Here is a 17485-nt window from a genome sequence, read left to right as displayed (position 1 = left end):
ATATTAAAGCTTTATTAAGTAGATTTCCACATAATAGCTAATAAACATGGCATTTGAAGAAACTATCAATCATTAATTTTCAAATAAATTTTCTGTATATAATTAACATTTTATTTATGAACAACAATGTATTTTATTTCGTACATACATTTTTTTAAACTACATAAAAGGCTTGCAAATGGCAACAGTATGATCTACACTACAGCTTACATTCAAAACATGTGCCCCTATACTGACTTTTAATGGAAAATGCTGGTCCTTATCATGACCTAAACCAAGACAACCATGTCTATTTCGACCCCATGTATACAGATCCCCATTATTTGTTATTGCTGCTAAATGACCAATGCCACATGATACCTTTTGTACCATAGATTCAGAATTAAAATCATTTCTCCCAAATAAGGTAGGTGGTATTTGTTTTGGATTGGCTGTGTGGTGAACATTTGGGCCAAGTCCTAGTAAACCAAAACCCCATACAAAAACGTCGCCTTGATCTAAAAAAAAAATGTAAATAATACACTTATAAAACACAAAATACAATATGATATTGCTTAATGGGAGATTTAAAAACTCCATTTGTTAGAGTAAAATGTATATTGTCAAGAGCTATTGAAACTAGTTGTATGTAAAATAAACTCACCATTACAAATAAGACAGAAGGAACCTCCAGCTGCAATATCGACGATTTTACCCAAGCCTTTTGTGAAATTGACCAAAGCATATGACACATTTACTTGCTGTTGTTTTGATGACATTGGAATTTGTCCATATTCTGAGTTTCCCCAGCCAAAGAGTTCACCTTTATCTGAAAGAAAAATGCACAATCTCAAATATAAAAATAAAGTATAAACTAAAAGTTTATCTAAATTTATTCATTATGTAGTCAATGGATATAAGTTAGTATAATCAACATACCATTTAAAGCAAGTACACAGTCAACTGTAGAAGCAACTTTGATAATTTTTTCACTTGTTATGTCACCTTTCACAGCAGCTGGTGGACCTTGATTGTCAAAATTACCTAGACCTGTCTGCCCATCTGCACCCCACCCACACGAGTAAACTTTCCCAGATTCTGTCACAAAAAGACTGCAACAATATCCATTGCATAAAAATTATTGTAAGAGATACTTATATATCATAAATTTCTTATAATGCAGGAGAGTTCTTATAAGTTTTAACATTCATGATAGAATATATTATAAATAATTTAACTGTTTTGAATTATTATGTCTATATATTGACATTTGCATGCTTACTTTTCTTGGCAGATTACGCCTAAGTTTTTATAATACATTTATCTTACATACCACTTTCTTTGAAAAAAAAGGATTGATTATTATTATATAATTTCATTATACCATACATTTATATTATTTAATTAAACAACAAAGATATTTGATATATTGTAGAGATTAAGACATAATATTACAAGTTATTTATTGAAGACTGATGTTTTGGCTTTTTCCTAAGTTGTGTTTTGTTTAATGCATATCACAAAATATATTCTAATTTTTGAAAAATTAATCTGAACACACCTATGGTCTTGTCCTGCACATATATCAATAACTTGTTCTTTTCCGAGTTTACTTATATGGTGGGAATGCATACTCCCCCGGTATTCCTCTGAATTATTGATTTTCCTACCACATTGGCCATATGCATTATTACCAAGTGAGTAAACTCCTTCATTGTCAGTAAGTATAAGAGTATGTGCCCGTCCAGCCGCTACCCCAATAACCTGGAATTTTTTAAGTGATACATGGTTTACAAATTTCCAAGCAACCATTGTAAATATATATTTTAAATATGTTATATGAATCATTTTAGTATTTAATAAAATTATTGAAGGTACAACAAGTATTACTTACTTCACTTCAAAAAGTTCTAATATGTACCAGTGTACAATCACATGAGTACTAGTTTGCTTTTATTAAAGAATTAAACCTTAATATAAAATAACTAAAGGATAATACAAATTCTAGTTAGTATCAGTAAACCCTAAAGTAATAGTTTACATTTCCAAAGACTTAAAATCTGGATGCTAAATACTCAGGGTTCACATGTTTTATAAATTCACAAAGCCATTCACACAGTTCATACTCTATGTTAATAATGTTACATGTTAGAATACCTTATTTTCCAGTGATTTATATGGTACATAAATAGGTGCAGGACTAAGAAGCATTTCTAAAGGATGACCAATTCGAGGAGCATGATAGCCTATCTGTGAGTCTGTATTAATACCAGTGCCAAAAACCTTGTGTTGTTCATTTGTTTTAATGGCTGCAACGGTAAATCCATAGCCACATGCAATTTGTGTAACCTGAAAAAACCTGTCTATTAAAGTCGCAAAAATAACACTTTATTGTTATGAGAATTTTCATGGCAAGACCTAAGAGCACAAGAGAAACATGCATTATAATACAATATAGTATCATTATTATCAATCTTTGTCTTGCAATTTAAAACAATTCTGTTTCACCAAACATTAACCTACATCCTTCAGGTCATTTAAGTGTATACCAGCAATACCCATAGACACATATATAGCCTATTTATTATTTAATTAAAGTAAATACAGTACCTTTACTTTAAATATAATCTAGTACATATCAAGTACACACTACACTTACATCAAACCTCTCACAAAAACTTGATCTTATAGGATGCCAAGATAATTTAAAGTCATTTATATATGATTTTTTAGCTCTCCTTTTATTGGGCATATGTATTCCAAGAGCTCCGGTCTCTGCTAGTCCCCATACATACACACGTCTATCAGAACTTTTACTTACTGGGTACTGAAAAACTAAAAAAGGAATCAATAATTTTTTATAATTGCCCTAAACCATTATTTTATAATTAATGAAACATATGCTGCATATATTATAGAATTCTTGTGAATGGCTCTTTATCGTAATCGATACACAGGGTCGTTCTTAGGCGTGTTGTAGCAATAAAATCTCCGTCCAAAATAAATAACACAAAAGAGAATTACTTGGTAGTAGTTCCTCTTCTTTAGGATCGTGTATTTTCTTTTTTGTAGTCGCTGTACGAAATATAAGGTTATTATTACTTCGATATCGGAAAAGAACTTTTAGGGAATTCATGTTCGCTGTTTGTGTTTAAATATTACTACTAAATCATTTAAAAAAATAAACTTCATCTGTTTTTAATTTCAAAATACCATTTGTATTTCGTGCATTACCGAAATTGACAGTACTAGGCAAATAATGTCATTGTCAAATTCCAATCTTGAGTGTTGACAAACATGACTTTAGAGACGAGAGAGAGACAATATCGGCAACTTTACTTTTATTTCTTAATTTTAGTTTTTACTGTAAGGAAATTAAAACGTCCGGGGTGGATTCGAGAAAAAAGTCAGCGGGTTGGATTTTCAATTTCATGATTCAAATTTTCAACAGGTCGGCTGGAAAGTTCGTAGGCGTAGACTATCAGAGAAAAAATATTGTTTTGATAGTATTTGATTAAATTAGTCAATGTAGTTGCTTTCTAGAGCGATACAATGATTATAGCGGTCATATTTTTCGATACTATTTTATTACCGACTTGTCTTTTACCCTCAAAGGGTAAGGGCTTCCGTTCCGGCGATTACCTTACATCAGCGCAAAATTTCTGTCCAGAAAGATCTGAGAACTTTTACTGTTCTCAGATCTATAGGTAAAGTCGTCGCTAGGAGGTCGCTTTTCCCCAAAAATTCCGACTGAACATCTTCAAACACGGCTTAGAATCATAATTTCATTGTTGTTTTTGATCGATTGATAATGAAGGACTTGTAAGTCTTCACCACTTTGAGAGGATGCGAGAAATGAATAAGACAACAACGTTCAAATCTCCTTTATTGTATACTAAGTATATAATATATTTACAACTTATACCTATTCGCACATACATAAGATTACAGTCGTGAACTGTCGCGGAGTAACGCGCACCTTCAGCTGTTATAATTTGGTACACCACGTGATCCTTGTTAGAGGTCGGTCAATGTTTAAATGTAATCTGAACAAACATTAAATTTGAGTTTATATCCCATTAGGGCTTATTCAAATGTGTACCACTTTTATAATACAAAAACAAAATCCCCGATTGTAGGTGAACAATGTGGGGTAGGTGGCATGGGTCAGAGACGGTAACATAGGTAGACTATTAAAAAAGCAATCTAATCAAACACCATTTAATTTAGATATGGACTACAATCTATTTAATTTTGAGAAGGAAATTTGCGCGGTACTGTGTGTTCTGGAATAAGGCTTTGATGAGACTCCTTAATTCTTCTGTACTGAAGTATATTGCTAGTGGTCCACTTCCGTCATTCCAGTGACTGTCAAGATCTCTAAGAGATGCTCCAAGTACAAAGATAACCTCCTTGAACTTTGGCCAGGGCTTCACGTGCTTTTCAACGTCTGCGGTTTTCTATAAACACAAAAATCGGTAAATAACATATTTACAATAACATTAGCAGTAGAAGAGATTGCTGGGAGTTGTATTTCAACTAAAATTTACCGAAATTTACTACAAATCTATATACAGTCCAAAACTAATTATAAATCTATTATGTTGAAACTTGCGAAGATTTTTATCATTGACTATATTATGAATACATTATGTGGCTAGGTGTTATGTCATACGACTCGCCCTGCATTGGCTCTATCCAAAAAGGCCGCGGCTTTGTGGCAGCAAAGTTGGGTATCGCGAGCACTTCTCCCCCAAGTGCTCCTAAACGAACTGGGAAGCCTGGTGCCATTGCAAGGACTCCATTGAGTCCCCGACCTCAATTCAATGGTGATCTGAACGCAAAGTCCGTGGCCTGGGGTCTACCGGTGTCCAGGTCAAGGGGAAAAGCGTTGGTAGATTGGACAGCAGTTCACTGTTTGGTAGTGGCTAATAGGGGCTCTGCTTAATAGCTACGTATATTCGAAAAAATTATGAAAAGATTGTGGATGTCACGTTCACGTTTTCGTTTCCGCACTCTCTCGCCGTCGGTTAATCCTAGCTCAGATTCGTCAGAACTAGGCTAAAAATAGGCACTTAGGAGTCTAGACAAGGACCAAGCGGAGTTGGCTATGATTGTGTAGGCGTGGTACGTCAGCCCAGCCTCTATAGATCCTGAGGAGGAGGCAAAGTGGTTTCGTGGCGCTCTGACGTGCAATGCGGATGCTGCGATGCAATGAAGCCACCCTGGACCTCAACGGATCAGTGTACTCTAGTGGGGTATCGCCAAAGGAAAAATAACATGGCGAGAACTACTTGACACCCTGGAGCGGGAACCCTGGGGATGGGGCCCGTATCAAATAGCCACAAACATCCTACACTCGTTGGCCCCGCCACTCATGATAAATATGGAGCCGGAACTCCGCAGCAGAACTTTTTCCTGAACGCGTCGCCCTGAGACCGGGCGGGTGCGAGTGCCAGTCAATGTACTACCTGAGCCATCAGACACCTGCTTTATCATTGGGTAAGGTGGAGCTGGGGCTACCTGGGCTACCGACTTGTGCAGATACTGTCCGGACACGGATGCTTCGGTAGTTATCTGCAGTGAGTAGTAGAGTGTAAGGAGACAGCCGGGACGACGCCCTGCATACGCTGGGGAACTGCCCAGCACAGGAGGTGGAAAGGAGACCTCTGCTAAATGCACTCCACGGCGTAGACGCAAGGTTACCAAACGTAGTAAAAGCTTTATTGAGCGCGGAAAATGACGGCCCGTGGAAATTTTTCTACAAGCGGTCATGAAAAACAAAGAATAGGCGGAAAGGACCAGGGAGCTTTGTCCCGAAACCCATCTGCGACGGCGAAAGATACCTTCGCGTAAATGTGCCAAAGTGGCAAGCAGGGGTCAATGCGTTCAAAAGATGGGATGGTGATCCATTTCTGCAAGTACACAATCCGATCTCCCTAGTTATTTCTGAAAGTGGATGGCCAGGTCGATAAAGTATCTTTAGAAACTAATAATTGACGTGAAGAGGCAGACGCAACCACCGCAGCGCATGTCGGGAAGCGGATAAGGCTCCGTTACCGCACCCCGCCTAAGGCGATTAATGGTGGCGCCTTCGGATTTTAGTGGGTATGCACAATCGCGAGTCCCACATTACCTTCCTGCATTAATCAGTTGCGCTGCGATAGGGTATGCACAATGTATCTCCCCAAGTAAAAAAAAAAGGTTGGGTGTTATGTCAAAAATACACTCATAGTTTTCTAAAGAATGCTAACACTTCTTCAATTAGTATGAATATTTGTGTTCTAATATAACCCTAGATATATCTTGATATAACATTTATTAAAAATATTCCATACATGGAACAAATGTGGTACTTTCAGTACAACCAAGTTGTACATATCTGTGAGCTGTGTTGCCATCTCCACGGGAATGTCTTCAACAGTGCACACTCTGTGTATTAGCTCATCCATAAACATGTTGACTAGTGTTGCCATTAATCTGTAATTCAAAAAAATCTTATGTCTTTTTTATATATATATTTTATTATGTCAAGATATAGTATAGAATTTAGAAAATCAGTATAACATTATGGCTCTAATTAAATAATTTATCATTATAAATAAAATTGCATCCTCGATCAAATGTTCAGCAAATGTACCATTTCAATGGACTAAAATGGAAATTTCGTGCAGGCTTTTCTACACAAAGATAAATTTCCTAAATCAAATTACAATTTTTATTTTATTTTTTACCTGCCCCCTTTGCGCGTATAATTTCTAACCAAACTTACATTGGCATTTTATTTTATTTCTTTACCTTAACCATAATTGTGTCATAAATTAGTTAAAGAGGTCATAGTCATAATTAAGACTTAGTATTAAAAATAAAATGCTATTCAAAATTATCTATCTATCTCATACAACAGTTTCATCAACCACAATTATTATCTATTCGGTCCTTACATATGAAATTGGCGTATTTCGTACTGGCCACTTTAATCACGATGTTCTCCTCTTTGGTAAGGAATTCCAAATTCAAATTTGTACAGCTATTTACTCATGTATGCTTCGATGACCGTCATTCATTTGTTTTTTTCTGTTTGCGTCACTCATTTTACAAAATGGAAAACTTAAAGTATCGCATTATTTACGAGTACGAGTTCCGCCGTGGCTCTAGTGCTGCGGAAACGACTCGAAGGGTGAATGATGTGTGTGGCGGTCATGTTGCAAAAGAAAACACGGTTCGTTTTTGGTTCCAACGTTTTCGTTCTGGAAATTTCGACCTGCAGAACAAGCCCCGTGGACGGCCTGAGACCCAAGTTGATAATGAAGTATAGAAGGCTATTGTGGAAGCGGATCCATCGCAAACCACGTCCGAGTTAGCTGCAGGCTGTGGTGTTAGTGATAAAACTGTTTTAATTTACTTGAAGCAAATTGGGAAGATTAAAAAGCTTGAAAGGTGGGTACCTCGCGAATTGAGTGAAGCAAACCGGCAAACGCGCGACGACTGCTGCGTTACATTACTGAACCGGCACAATAATGAAGGTATTTTAAACCGAATCATTACCTGTGATGAAAAATGGATTCTTTACGATAATCGGAAGCGCTCAGCGCAATAGTTGGATCCTGGCCAGCCAGCCAAATCCTGCCCCAAGCTAAAATTAACCCCAAAAAAGTTACTTGTAAGCGTTTGGTGGACTAGTGCCGATATTGTTCATTGCAGTTTTCTATTACGGCTGATGTCTATTGTCAGTAATTGCAAAAAGTAATTGAAAAGCTAGCGGCTAAACAACCTAGGCTGGTCAATCGCTCCACGCCACTGCTACTTCACGACGACGCTAGACCACACACTGCACAACAGACGGCTACCAAATTAGAAGAGCTTCAATTGGAATGTCTAAGACATCCTCCGTACTCCCCGGACCTTACTCCAACAGACTACCATTTTTTTCGAAATTTGGACAACTTCTTGCAAGGGAAAAAAATTAACTCTGATGGAGCAGTCCAAATCGCCTTCACAGATTTTATTGATTCCCGTCCGACTGGTTTTTTAGTAAAGGAGCAATGAACTACCTATGAGATAGAAAATAATGGTTCATAGTTTGATTAATTAAATATATTATATTTTAAAATATTCGACTTTTTGTTCCTCCTATACAAAACGCCAATTTCATATGTAAGGACCTAGTATATAAAATACCTGGTGAATACATTAGCTGGAAAGACTCCGATCCAAACATTCTTGAGTAACTGCAATTGACGAAGACACTGTCTTATTGCTGCTTCTGCGTTTTCACCAAGTGCATCTTTTCCAACCATGCAATTTAAATCTGCAAAATATTAAAATTGTTCAGTAAAATTATCGATATATAATATTTAAGTGTATATTATTAAAGTAATTAAAGAGCAGTGTTGGTAAAAATAAAATATGTTTATTATGGAATAAAAGATAGGTATCACTTATTCACGTCATTAAATTTGTCTCGGTAGACAGGGATGTCTAGTAGTAGTAGTGGTGCCGGTAGTAGGCATACTCACCGGCAAAGAAGACAGAGGGCCCAGAGAAAAAGCCGGGGTAAAAAACTTTCGGAACTCTTTTAAAATATCAAATCAAAGATAGGCTTCAGCAGGCAAATCTCAACATCCCTATCAAATCACAACTACAACACAAGCATCAATGGATGTTTTTGGTCGCAAATAACTCTTGTTTGTGTGGTCAAGAAAATCAGTAAGAAAACTGTTGTGTCTTAGAATTTAGATTAATGAATCAAAAACATATGTCAGAATGCTGTTCTCCTTACATACTTCGGTTTCTGCTTGACTATAAAATATAATTATCAAAGACATTTACAAACTGAGACCAAGAATTGTAGCACTACTAGATTATTATCATATAAGAGATAAAGACTATTATTCTACAGAATTATTAAATTTAAATTAAATAACTTATTAGTGTTTATTTTGTGACCCTTACCGGACGTGCGTATATTATCCAAAATTTGTTTTCTCTGTTGCTGCATTTGCATGGTGAGGTACTTGTAACCAAGCTCTCTCATCTTCTGAACAAGGTCTACGAAGTTGATTGCGTAGTTGACTTGACGGCCTTCCATCAGGTTAAGCCATTTATCACCTAGTGTTTGCAAGTTGTGTGCAAGGTACAAACAGTTGTTATGGAATAATGCTGTAAAATATTTCCAATTTATTAAAAACAAAATATTTATTTCATTAAGACTAGTATGAAAGGGAGATGCACTCAGCTGCATATAAGAAACATTCCTTATGTGCATAATTAATAAACATGCGACAGTTTTCATCTATGAACTGCCATATTTTTCATAACTCAGAACACTACTTCCGCTTGTCAATCTTTTCTAATTGTAAAGTTTTTAGTAAGACTTACCAACATATTGTGGTATGGTCAGCAGGAAGTTTTCATGATGGTATGGAACAACAGCATCATACAATTCAAAAATTAACCGAGAAGTATTATATAATTTCCTACAAACAACATCTGTGCATTGTACTGCTTGCTCCATTAGCCCATAAACTAAATCCAACAACTCTTGAGTTGTCTTTGAGATCATACATCTAGGGAAGTAAAAAAGACTTTGCGGAATTGTCTTATCAAGTATAGACAATGCCTCTGCAACATCATCATTATTGGTCATCTTTATTTGGCGATTGATATTAGGTAATTTTTCAACCCCAATTGACATTGAGATACTCAAGTCTTTGACCATAATTCCTCTTGCTGTTTCTAAGAAATATTGGCTTGACTTATCAGCAAAAAGAAAATCTATATTATCCATATAACTTAATAATGAAGGTCCATTTTCAGGCAAAAAGTGGACTGAGCGAAGAAATACTTGAAAATCTTGTATAACAGTAGTAACTAAATTGTATGATTGTAGATCAGTAATATTATTTGGAACAGTGTGAATAAAAACATTTTTAATAATCATTTCACAAAATTGTTCACAAATTTGATGACCAATCAAACTTATTATAGTTACTGATCTTTTAAATTCAAAATTTAATTTTTCTCTTAAGTACTGGAAAAATAATCTAATATTTCCTATAACTTCTTCATAAGTTGGTTTATAATTTGGTTTCTGTTCAATAGACACACACACAATGGAAACCTCATCACATTCTGAGTCTGTTAAGCAAAGGTGATGCATAAAAGGGATAAGAATCTCCTTCAAAATAAACTGTGCTAAGTCTGTGACTTTTTCTTCTAACTTTTTGCACTTATCCAGGGCATTCAGAATGTCTATACTAGATAGAGATTCACTTAGTGCTACAGTAATGGTTGCAACAGTGCAATTGTTTTTATCTAATCTTGTCCCATAGTTTACCATTCTATCCCATTCAATTAATAATTCATGCATTAGTCCTTCTAATATGAGCTGCCCAGTAACTTTTGCATTACTATAAATTTCCAAGTGATTAAACCCCTCTGAAGGATTATCAACATAAGTTAGCAAATCATACACAATGTCAACAGCTCTTGAATAACTCTGGTCTTCTTTTCTTTCCTCAAATTCTTTTACATATTTCCCACAGTTGATAATGTCACTGACTATTTTATAGGCAAAGTTAACAGCTTCTAATTCTTTGGTAATTAAATCATGACTCTCAATAGATGTTAGTATTTCATCCATAGTGACCTCTTCAATTTCCTGTTTGCAGGTCTTCATTTCCTTGATTAGTTGCTGACTTTCAACACATAATTCATTGGACTCTTTTAGAACAGCTGATATATCAAAGTCATTATTGTTCAAAAAAGTTTTCATTTCAGTTTTGACTTTTTCAATCTCTTTTAAAACAATGGGAATTTTTGCAATGGGTGTCCAATTAGTTTCATGAAGGTCAACTATATTGGATAATATGGAATCAATATCGAATTCTTCCATTTTAATATTTTCTTTTAATTTTGTCCTTTTTTATAGTAGTTTCGAGTTTTTGGTCTTGTTTAGGATATTTATGGTAGGAATGCCGATTTTTATTGCGTGATGTATTATATTTATTAGAGCTTACAGCATTCCGAAGTGTATTGACAAGAAACCGTTTGTTAGTCTTCTGCTGTGGGGCTTTTACCCAACCTGAAGGGCCAACAATTTCCGCTCTAGCTGCACCCTGAACTGCTTCTCGTATAAGCTCCTCAACTGCTAATCTAAAACAAAGCGCGTATTATTTCAGGGATAAATTCATAAAATTATATAGCATATATTAATTATTGTAATCTTGAATACCTGCGTATTTATTAATACGTATTTTATAATATTATATTTAATAATACCAAAAAACATATGTTCAATTTAACATACTTCTCTAGAGTTTCGTCATCTAACACTTCTTTATCCGGGGTTTTTGTATCATCTTGTGTATCTGTCATAGTTCGAAATATTATATTAACTAGCCTTATCTCGTCTCCACACTATGATAGCAATTAGCAATCACCTTTTTACAGCAATCCAATGGATTGTTTAGCCATAGCGATATATAACAAGATCAAAACATCAAAAATATTGTGATTAAAATCGCCGTCCTCCCTTTTACAAATTTTTTGACATAGCTGTCAAATATGAAAATCAGTACTACCAAATTTAAGAGTTGCGTTTAATTTTGTTGGTACGTTTATGACTTGATCAAGCTTACTTAGAAATTAAAAAGCTTGAACGCGAGTTGACTGCCAATACGACGAACGCGTGGAATGAAACGTCAGCCACGTATGAAAGATTGTCAAAATCGAAACAATCACTTTTAACTTTGCGGTGTTGTTCTTTCGAGCTTATAATTTATTTCGTAAGATTTTAGATAATATTTTTGGTAAGATTTCTGTCTTATTTTGTCACCTCTTATATAAAATTAGATTTTTGGTAATAATGTCAATTAATACTATATTTTTTCATTGAAAAAAACGTTATATACTTGCTGCGAAGTGGACTAGATTTAAATATCCATTTGATGTGTAACAATTTCTTATTTTTTCAGATAAAATGGCCCTCAAATTATTTTCGTTTCTTGTGTTAATCGTTGCTGCAGTGGCAGCAGATGAAGAAGCATCTTCCGCAAAATTATTAGTGTCAAAACAAGTACTGAACAAATACTTAGTCGAAAATATGGACATACTAATCAAATATACTTTGTATAATGTCGGAACTGCACCAGCTGTAGATGTTAAACTTATAGACAATGGCTTTCATCCAGAAGTGTTCTCTGTTGTTGGTGGTCAACTCTCTGCTGAAATTGATAGAATACCACCACAAACAAATGTATCACACGTAGTTACCGTTCGGTCGAACAGATTTGGTTACTTCAACTTTACTGCAGCAGAAGTATCATACCGGCCAAACGAGGAATCTACTGAGGTGAGCATGAATAATCAATTCTTTAAAAATCTTTATATAACTAAATTAGCTATGAAAGTCTGTATAAAACTAAAATATGGTAATTTACAATTATGTTTAGTTTATTTAATAATAAAATTAAAGTTAGTCAACTAAACTGTAAAAAGATTGCTTTGGGTTGGCACAAAAGTTTTAGGTGCAACATTGGTAGAAATGTGTCAGTCTATGCCCATGGTTGCATCTGCTAGGTTTTAAAATACAGTCTCATATTGTCAATATATAATGATTCTATTCTTTATTTTAGATACAATTGTCAATCAGCAGTGCACCTGGTGAAGGAGCTATTGTTGCCTTGAAAGATTATGACCGTAAATTCTCGTCACATATTCTTGATTGGGCAGCTTTTGCAGTTATGACACTGCCTTCACTCGCAATTCCATTTGGTCTATGGTACTCATCAAAGAGCAAATATGAAAAACTTTCAAAGCCAAAAAAGACTCATTAGAATTATACATAGTTAGGTTCATACATAGCTAATGTTGCAAAGCTTGATCTGTTACATATTAAACAAATTTTTTCTGTGTTTTTTTAGGAAAGCAAACATTCATCCTGTTCATTTAATTAATACATGCACAAAACACAATATTTCTGTAGTATCCTAAGGCAGCATTAGTCTCATTTTCATCAAACTCAATCATCCTTATTGTTATTAATTTAAATAAATTAATTTTTACAATTTACACATTGGTTTGTTTTAATCTTGTATCCAAAGAAACAAATAAATTGTTATAAATGTACATATTATATATTCTATACATTGAGGTAGTCATAAAGGAGACACATTTATTTGACAACTGCAAATTATTTCTACTGTCATTAGTGTTAAAGCACAAGGCTACCCATTGACTGGGACAAGTATACAGTTGCAAGAAGGAGAAGGGAAGAATTCAAAAAAACTTCTTCGTATTAGAAAGCAGGAGTGCTGGAGACAGTTCTGCACTAGTATTGAAAATAACAACCAGGCAAACAGAGTGAAATCATGCCTGTCTAGAGACACCTATCACTTGAACAGCTGTGAATATCTCAAAACACATTTACAAAAACCAATGTAGAAACTTGTGAACTACTTCTGACAACTCACTTTCCAGGCTGTAAAATTGCTAATGAGCAGTCATGGCAACCTTATTCGGAAAGAGCCACGGTCAACTGTTTGTATGTAGCAGACAAAATAATCACTAAAGAAAAGTTAACATGGGCAATCAACACCTTCCTACCATTCAAAGTGGATTGAACAGCATTTTCCCTGGTCTACTAAGATGGAGTGGAAATCTAATAGTAATAGTCTACTAGACTAGACTGATCAGTATATACCACTGAAATGGAGGGAAGTAAAAATAATATTTATCCCAAATCCAGGAAGATATGACTATACCCAGAGACCCATCAGTCTCACTTCATTCCTTCTTAAAACGCTGGAGAGGCATGGGGACCTGGAGATACGTAGTCGGGTATCCTTTTCGAAATTCCTCCATCCAAATCAACATGCCTACAGCCAGTGGCGTAGCTAACTAAAAAACTAAAAAATGGGGCCCCACTGCTATGTTATCTGATTAGGTTTTCTCAAATAAAAAAAAGAATGTGTGCGTGTACTAGTGTACACACGTAAGAAGTGAAACGTCTTTATGACCTTATTTTTCGAAAAATGATCCAATATATGCAACTTTATATACATTGGTTAAATAAAGTTAAATTAGATAAAGTTTAACAAAAGGCTTTCATTATCATAGACATGAATACAAATAATACAATTATCTCATTTTACCTTATCACTACTAAGATTATTACAGAATTTCATTAATTGTAATACAATTATTACTATCGTTGTTATCGTTATTATATATTTTTGTTATTAATGAATCAACCGTGGTAGGGACACGAAAAAGATAGTACGTAACGGAAATATGTGACGCGTAACTCAAAAATGAGACGGTAATTTTTTTCCAACGCCGATAAATAAGTTTCACTTCCAATCGCTTTCAATAGTCAAGGAATCTAAGGTTTTTTTATGTGTTTCTTTAATTGTCTATTAGTACAGAAGCCTGATCATTGCCTATTAGAAAAAAATACTCACAAACAGTTAAATAATAACACACCACGCTATCTTACTAAAACGCTGTAATACGCAGCCGCATACAGTGTACAGTAAGCTCACGTAGTTTTCACATGCACTACACACGTTAAATGCTCAAATACAAGCACGTATTAAACAGTGTGCAATATACATACACACTGACATCTGCTCTCTCGCTCTGGCTCACAAATTACAGGCGACTATGCTTAGAAGACGGGAGTGGGGACGCTACGAAGTATGGCACAAAGAGGAGAGACCGATAATATACAAATTGTATGTATATTTCTGTCTCATTCTTTCCCCTGGCTTCATCCTACACATTTTTGTATTTGTGTCTCTTACCTGTCGTTTTTTCGTTGCATCCGGTTTGAAATCACAACGATTCTAAAGAAGTTTCACTTCAAAATATACAAATACTTTAAAAATGCTAAGCTACTTAAGCTCTTTTTAGTCCACTGCATGGCAGGTAGTAAATATATTAAACAGTAATAACATAAATTACAATTAATACTTGGTGTAGGTTTGGCTAATAAAACAAAATAGAGAAGATTCAAGGGTTTATTATATAGAGGTCGGACCTACCAACTGACTAAATAACAATTATACCAAAAAAAATTCCTAGGTTTAGTTTTCGCAAAAGTTGATACTTTTAAAAGTTGACTTCGTTTAAATCCAGGCTTGATGCGATTTTGTTTTCATGTGCTATTAGCGATAAATGTCGAGTTTGGTCCATATTTCTTAAATATTTTTTTTATTATTCTATGCTAAATAAGCTTTCAGCTACTGCAGTAGTGACAGGAATTGTAAAGAATAATAATATTGCTGTAAATACTTCCGTTGGGTCGCATTCTGGCACTCCATATTTGCTCATTATTTCCTTACATAATTGGTTACTATTACTATATTTTTCTCGGTTTGGAAATTGGTGATCAGCACTTACAGCTTAGGCAAATCAACAGAATCATCACTCCACAACGTTATCTCGCATTGGCAACTCTCTGAAACTAAAGCAGTAAATAAACCTTAGGTGCAATTCCCCAAGGGTCGGTTCTTGGGCCCCTTTTGTGGAACATTGGATTTGATGCAGTCCTTCTAGGTAGACTGATGCCAGGAGTAGGTTTAATATGTTATGCTGACGATACCCTTGTGACGGCCAAGGGATGTAATTATCAAGAGGCGAGTTTGTTAGCTGCTGCTGGAGTAGAACAAGTAGTGACTCGTATAAGGCGACTTGGTCTTCGAGTGGCTTTACAAAAATCTGAAGTCATTTGTTTTGCTAGGAGGTCTCCACCTAGAGGCGCTGAAATAATTGTAGATGGCGTTCATATGGCAGTAAAGTCGACTTTGAAATACCTCGGGTTGGTTCTCGATGCCCGTTGGACTTTCAAAGCTCATTTTGTAGCCCTGGCACCCAAGCTTGAGTCAACTGCAATGGCTTTGGGTCGTATAATGCCAAATATCGGTGGGCCAGGCGAGGGCTGTAGGCTTCTTTATGCTGGTGTAGTACGTGCGAAAGCTCTTTATGGTTGTCCGATATGGGCGGATAAGTTGACATTTTACAACAAAGGTATACTGAGGCGGTCACAGCGTAAAGTTGCCATTAGAATTGCGAAGGCATACCGTACAGTATCCTGTGATGCAGCATGTGTCATAGCCGCCACTCCACTTTGGCACTTGGAAGCTCTGGCTTTGGGAGACATTTTTTGGAGAAGAGCTGAAGCCAGGAGTGGTGGTTTTGACCCACCTCTGGAGGTAGTCAAGGTGTGGAAGGAGGAGTATCACCGCTTAATTTTGCAAGAATGGAGGGAAGAGTTATGTGAATGTCGGTTTGGTTTACATACCGTTGATCTTATTCGTCCCTTTTTGAAACACTGGGTGGACCGACGGTGGGGATCGCTCTCCTATCGGCTCGTGCAGGTTCTCTCTGGCCATGGATGCTGCGGAAATTATCTGCATCGAATCGTTGGAAGAGAGGCGACACCCGCTTGTCATCATACTACTTTCGCTCGGTGCTTGCTGATAGCATTGATGGCAATCTGTCGCTTCCACTAATTATTCAAAGAATGGTGGAAGCTGACAATGACGGTCCTTGGAATGCCTTCAAGGCTTTTTGTGAGGCCGTCATGAGTCAGAAAGAGAATGCGGAGCGTCAGCGTGAAAATGATTCAGATGCTCCGCCAGTAAGGAAACGACGACCGGGGCAGCGACGCCGTGTTTTCGCACGTCTGCCCTAAGTTAAGATTTGGGAGATTTGTGTGTGAGAGGAGTCATGTGGCATTGTGGCATTCGCGTTTGGCGGGGGTAAGGATAGGGCTCAGCTGTTACCTGCCGTCGCCCTTTGGCGAGCTGAAGTCATCCGTCAGGTTTTAGTGGGTAGGGTTTATTAAGTCTGAGTCCCACATAATCCCTGCTGGTGTAAAATACCGTAGGGATATGCGTAAAAGCATTTCCTGACGAAAAAAAAAGGCTCATGGTATTGGATCTATGGGGCAAAATCACTACAGCACACACACAACAAGGCGATAGCAACCTCTAATAGCCGCGCCATGTGATAGGATCGCAAATCAACACATGCTGAATAGAAGATACTATGTGCAAATGAGAGAAGAGGAATGAGATAGATCCACCCTGAATGATCTGCACATATATACCGATGGCTCAAAAACAGGGTGTGGCTCCGGCGCTGGTATATTCTCTCTTGATCTTAACATCAATATACACCTACCCTTGGGCACATACAACTCGATCTTTCAATCGTGTGTCGCTCTAACTGAAGCAGCCAGAGCCGTGCATCGGTTAGAAATTAATAACTTTTGTATTAAGTTCCTATCCGACAGTGCGTCTGTGCTGATGACGTAACTAAGCAAAAAGACAAACAGTAAATTGATCCTGGAATGTCACAATATTAAGGTAATTAGTAGGTAGAGGCCTACTTTTTATTATCTCTCATAATTTTTTTCTTCTAATTCTGAACTAGTATTTAAGACATTATCCTACTACATATATTATGGAAATGGGTTTCGTTACGAAACTCAATCTTT

At 36.1% G+C, this 17485-nt stretch overlaps 3 protein-coding genes and 1 long non-coding RNA gene across 4 annotated transcripts; 1 reads left to right on the top strand and 3 right to left on the bottom strand.

Moving 5' to 3' along the window:
- Positions 1–97: 97 nt before the first annotated feature.
- Positions 98–3217, bottom strand: LOC123714426 (RCC1-like G exchanging factor-like protein). The gene is made up of 7 exons (XM_045668666.1): positions 3004–3217; positions 2639–2814; positions 2137–2328; positions 1541–1743; positions 919–1091; positions 644–808; positions 98–497 (listed from the first exon to the last, which is right to left on the bottom strand). Exons 1-7 carry the CDS (start codon positions 3113–3115, stop codon positions 160–162), a joined length of 1359 nt encoding a protein of 452 aa, XP_045524622.1. The 5' UTR covers positions 3116–3217; the 3' UTR covers positions 98–159.
- Positions 3218–4186: 969 nt separating this feature from the next.
- Positions 4187–10994, bottom strand: LOC123714192 (centromere/kinetochore protein zw10 homolog). Its single transcript, XM_045668379.1, has 5 exons — positions 9361–10994; positions 8935–9141; positions 8161–8290; positions 6318–6459; positions 4187–4439 (listed from the first exon to the last, which is right to left on the bottom strand). Exons 1-5 carry the CDS (start codon positions 10874–10876, stop codon positions 4224–4226), a joined length of 2211 nt encoding a protein of 736 aa, XP_045524335.1. The 5' UTR covers positions 10877–10994; the 3' UTR covers positions 4187–4223.
- A 21-nt stretch (positions 10995–11015) lies between these two features.
- Positions 11016–11582, bottom strand: LOC123714193. The gene is made up of 3 exons (XR_006754283.1): positions 11424–11582; positions 11216–11351; positions 11016–11136 (listed from the first exon to the last, which is right to left on the bottom strand). It is a non-coding gene; the product is annotated as an uncharacterized LOC123714193 (long non-coding RNA).
- A 98-nt stretch (positions 11583–11680) lies between these two features.
- On the top strand, positions 11681–13053 carry LOC123714134 (translocon-associated protein subunit beta). Its single transcript, XM_045668289.1, has 3 exons — positions 11681–11792; positions 11958–12334; positions 12618–13053. The coding sequence occupies exons 2-3, from the start codon at positions 11963–11965 to the stop codon at positions 12816–12818; spliced, it is 573 nt and encodes a 190-aa protein (XP_045524245.1). The 5' UTR covers positions 11681–11792; positions 11958–11962; the 3' UTR covers positions 12819–13053.
- The last annotated feature ends 4432 nt before the right edge of the window (positions 13054–17485 follow it).

Source organism: Pieris brassicae, chromosome 9, assembly GCF_905147105.1.
Source record: "Pieris brassicae chromosome 9, ilPieBrab1.1, whole genome shotgun sequence".
NCBI lineage: Eukaryota > Metazoa > Arthropoda > Insecta > Lepidoptera > Pieridae > Pieris > Pieris brassicae.
This window is presented reverse-complemented; position numbering and strand designations above follow the sequence as displayed.

Coding starts and splice junctions, on each gene's coding strand:
- LOC123714426 (XM_045668666.1), bottom strand. CDS start 3,115: ATGAATTCCCTAAAAGTTCTTTTCCGATATCGAAGTAATAATAACCTT. Junction 1,744..2,136: donor ATAAATCACTGGAAAATAAG/GTATTCTAACAT, acceptor AAAAAATTCCAG/GTTATTGGGGTAGCGGCTGG. Junction 1,092..1,540: donor TGTGCAGGACAAGACCATAG/GTGTGTTCAGAT, acceptor ATATTGTTGCAG/TCTTTTTGTGACAGAATCTG.
- LOC123714192 (XM_045668379.1), bottom strand. CDS start 10,876: ATGGAAGAATTCGATATTGATTCCATATTATCCAATATAGTTGACCTT. Junction 8,291..8,934: donor GGATAATATACGCACGTCCG/GTAAGGGTCACA, acceptor AATATTTTGCAG/ATTTAAATTGCATGGTTGGA. Junction 4,440..6,317: donor AAGTACCACATTTGTTCCAT/GTATGGAATATT, acceptor TTGTGTTTATAG/AAAACCGCAGACGTTGAAAA.
- LOC123714134 (XM_045668289.1), top strand. CDS start 11,963: ATGGCCCTCAAATTATTTTCGTTTCTTGTGTTAATCGTTGCTGCAGTG. Junction 12,335..12,617: donor CAAACGAGGAATCTACTGAG/GTGAGCATGAAT, acceptor TCTTTATTTTAG/ATACAATTGTCAATCAGCAG.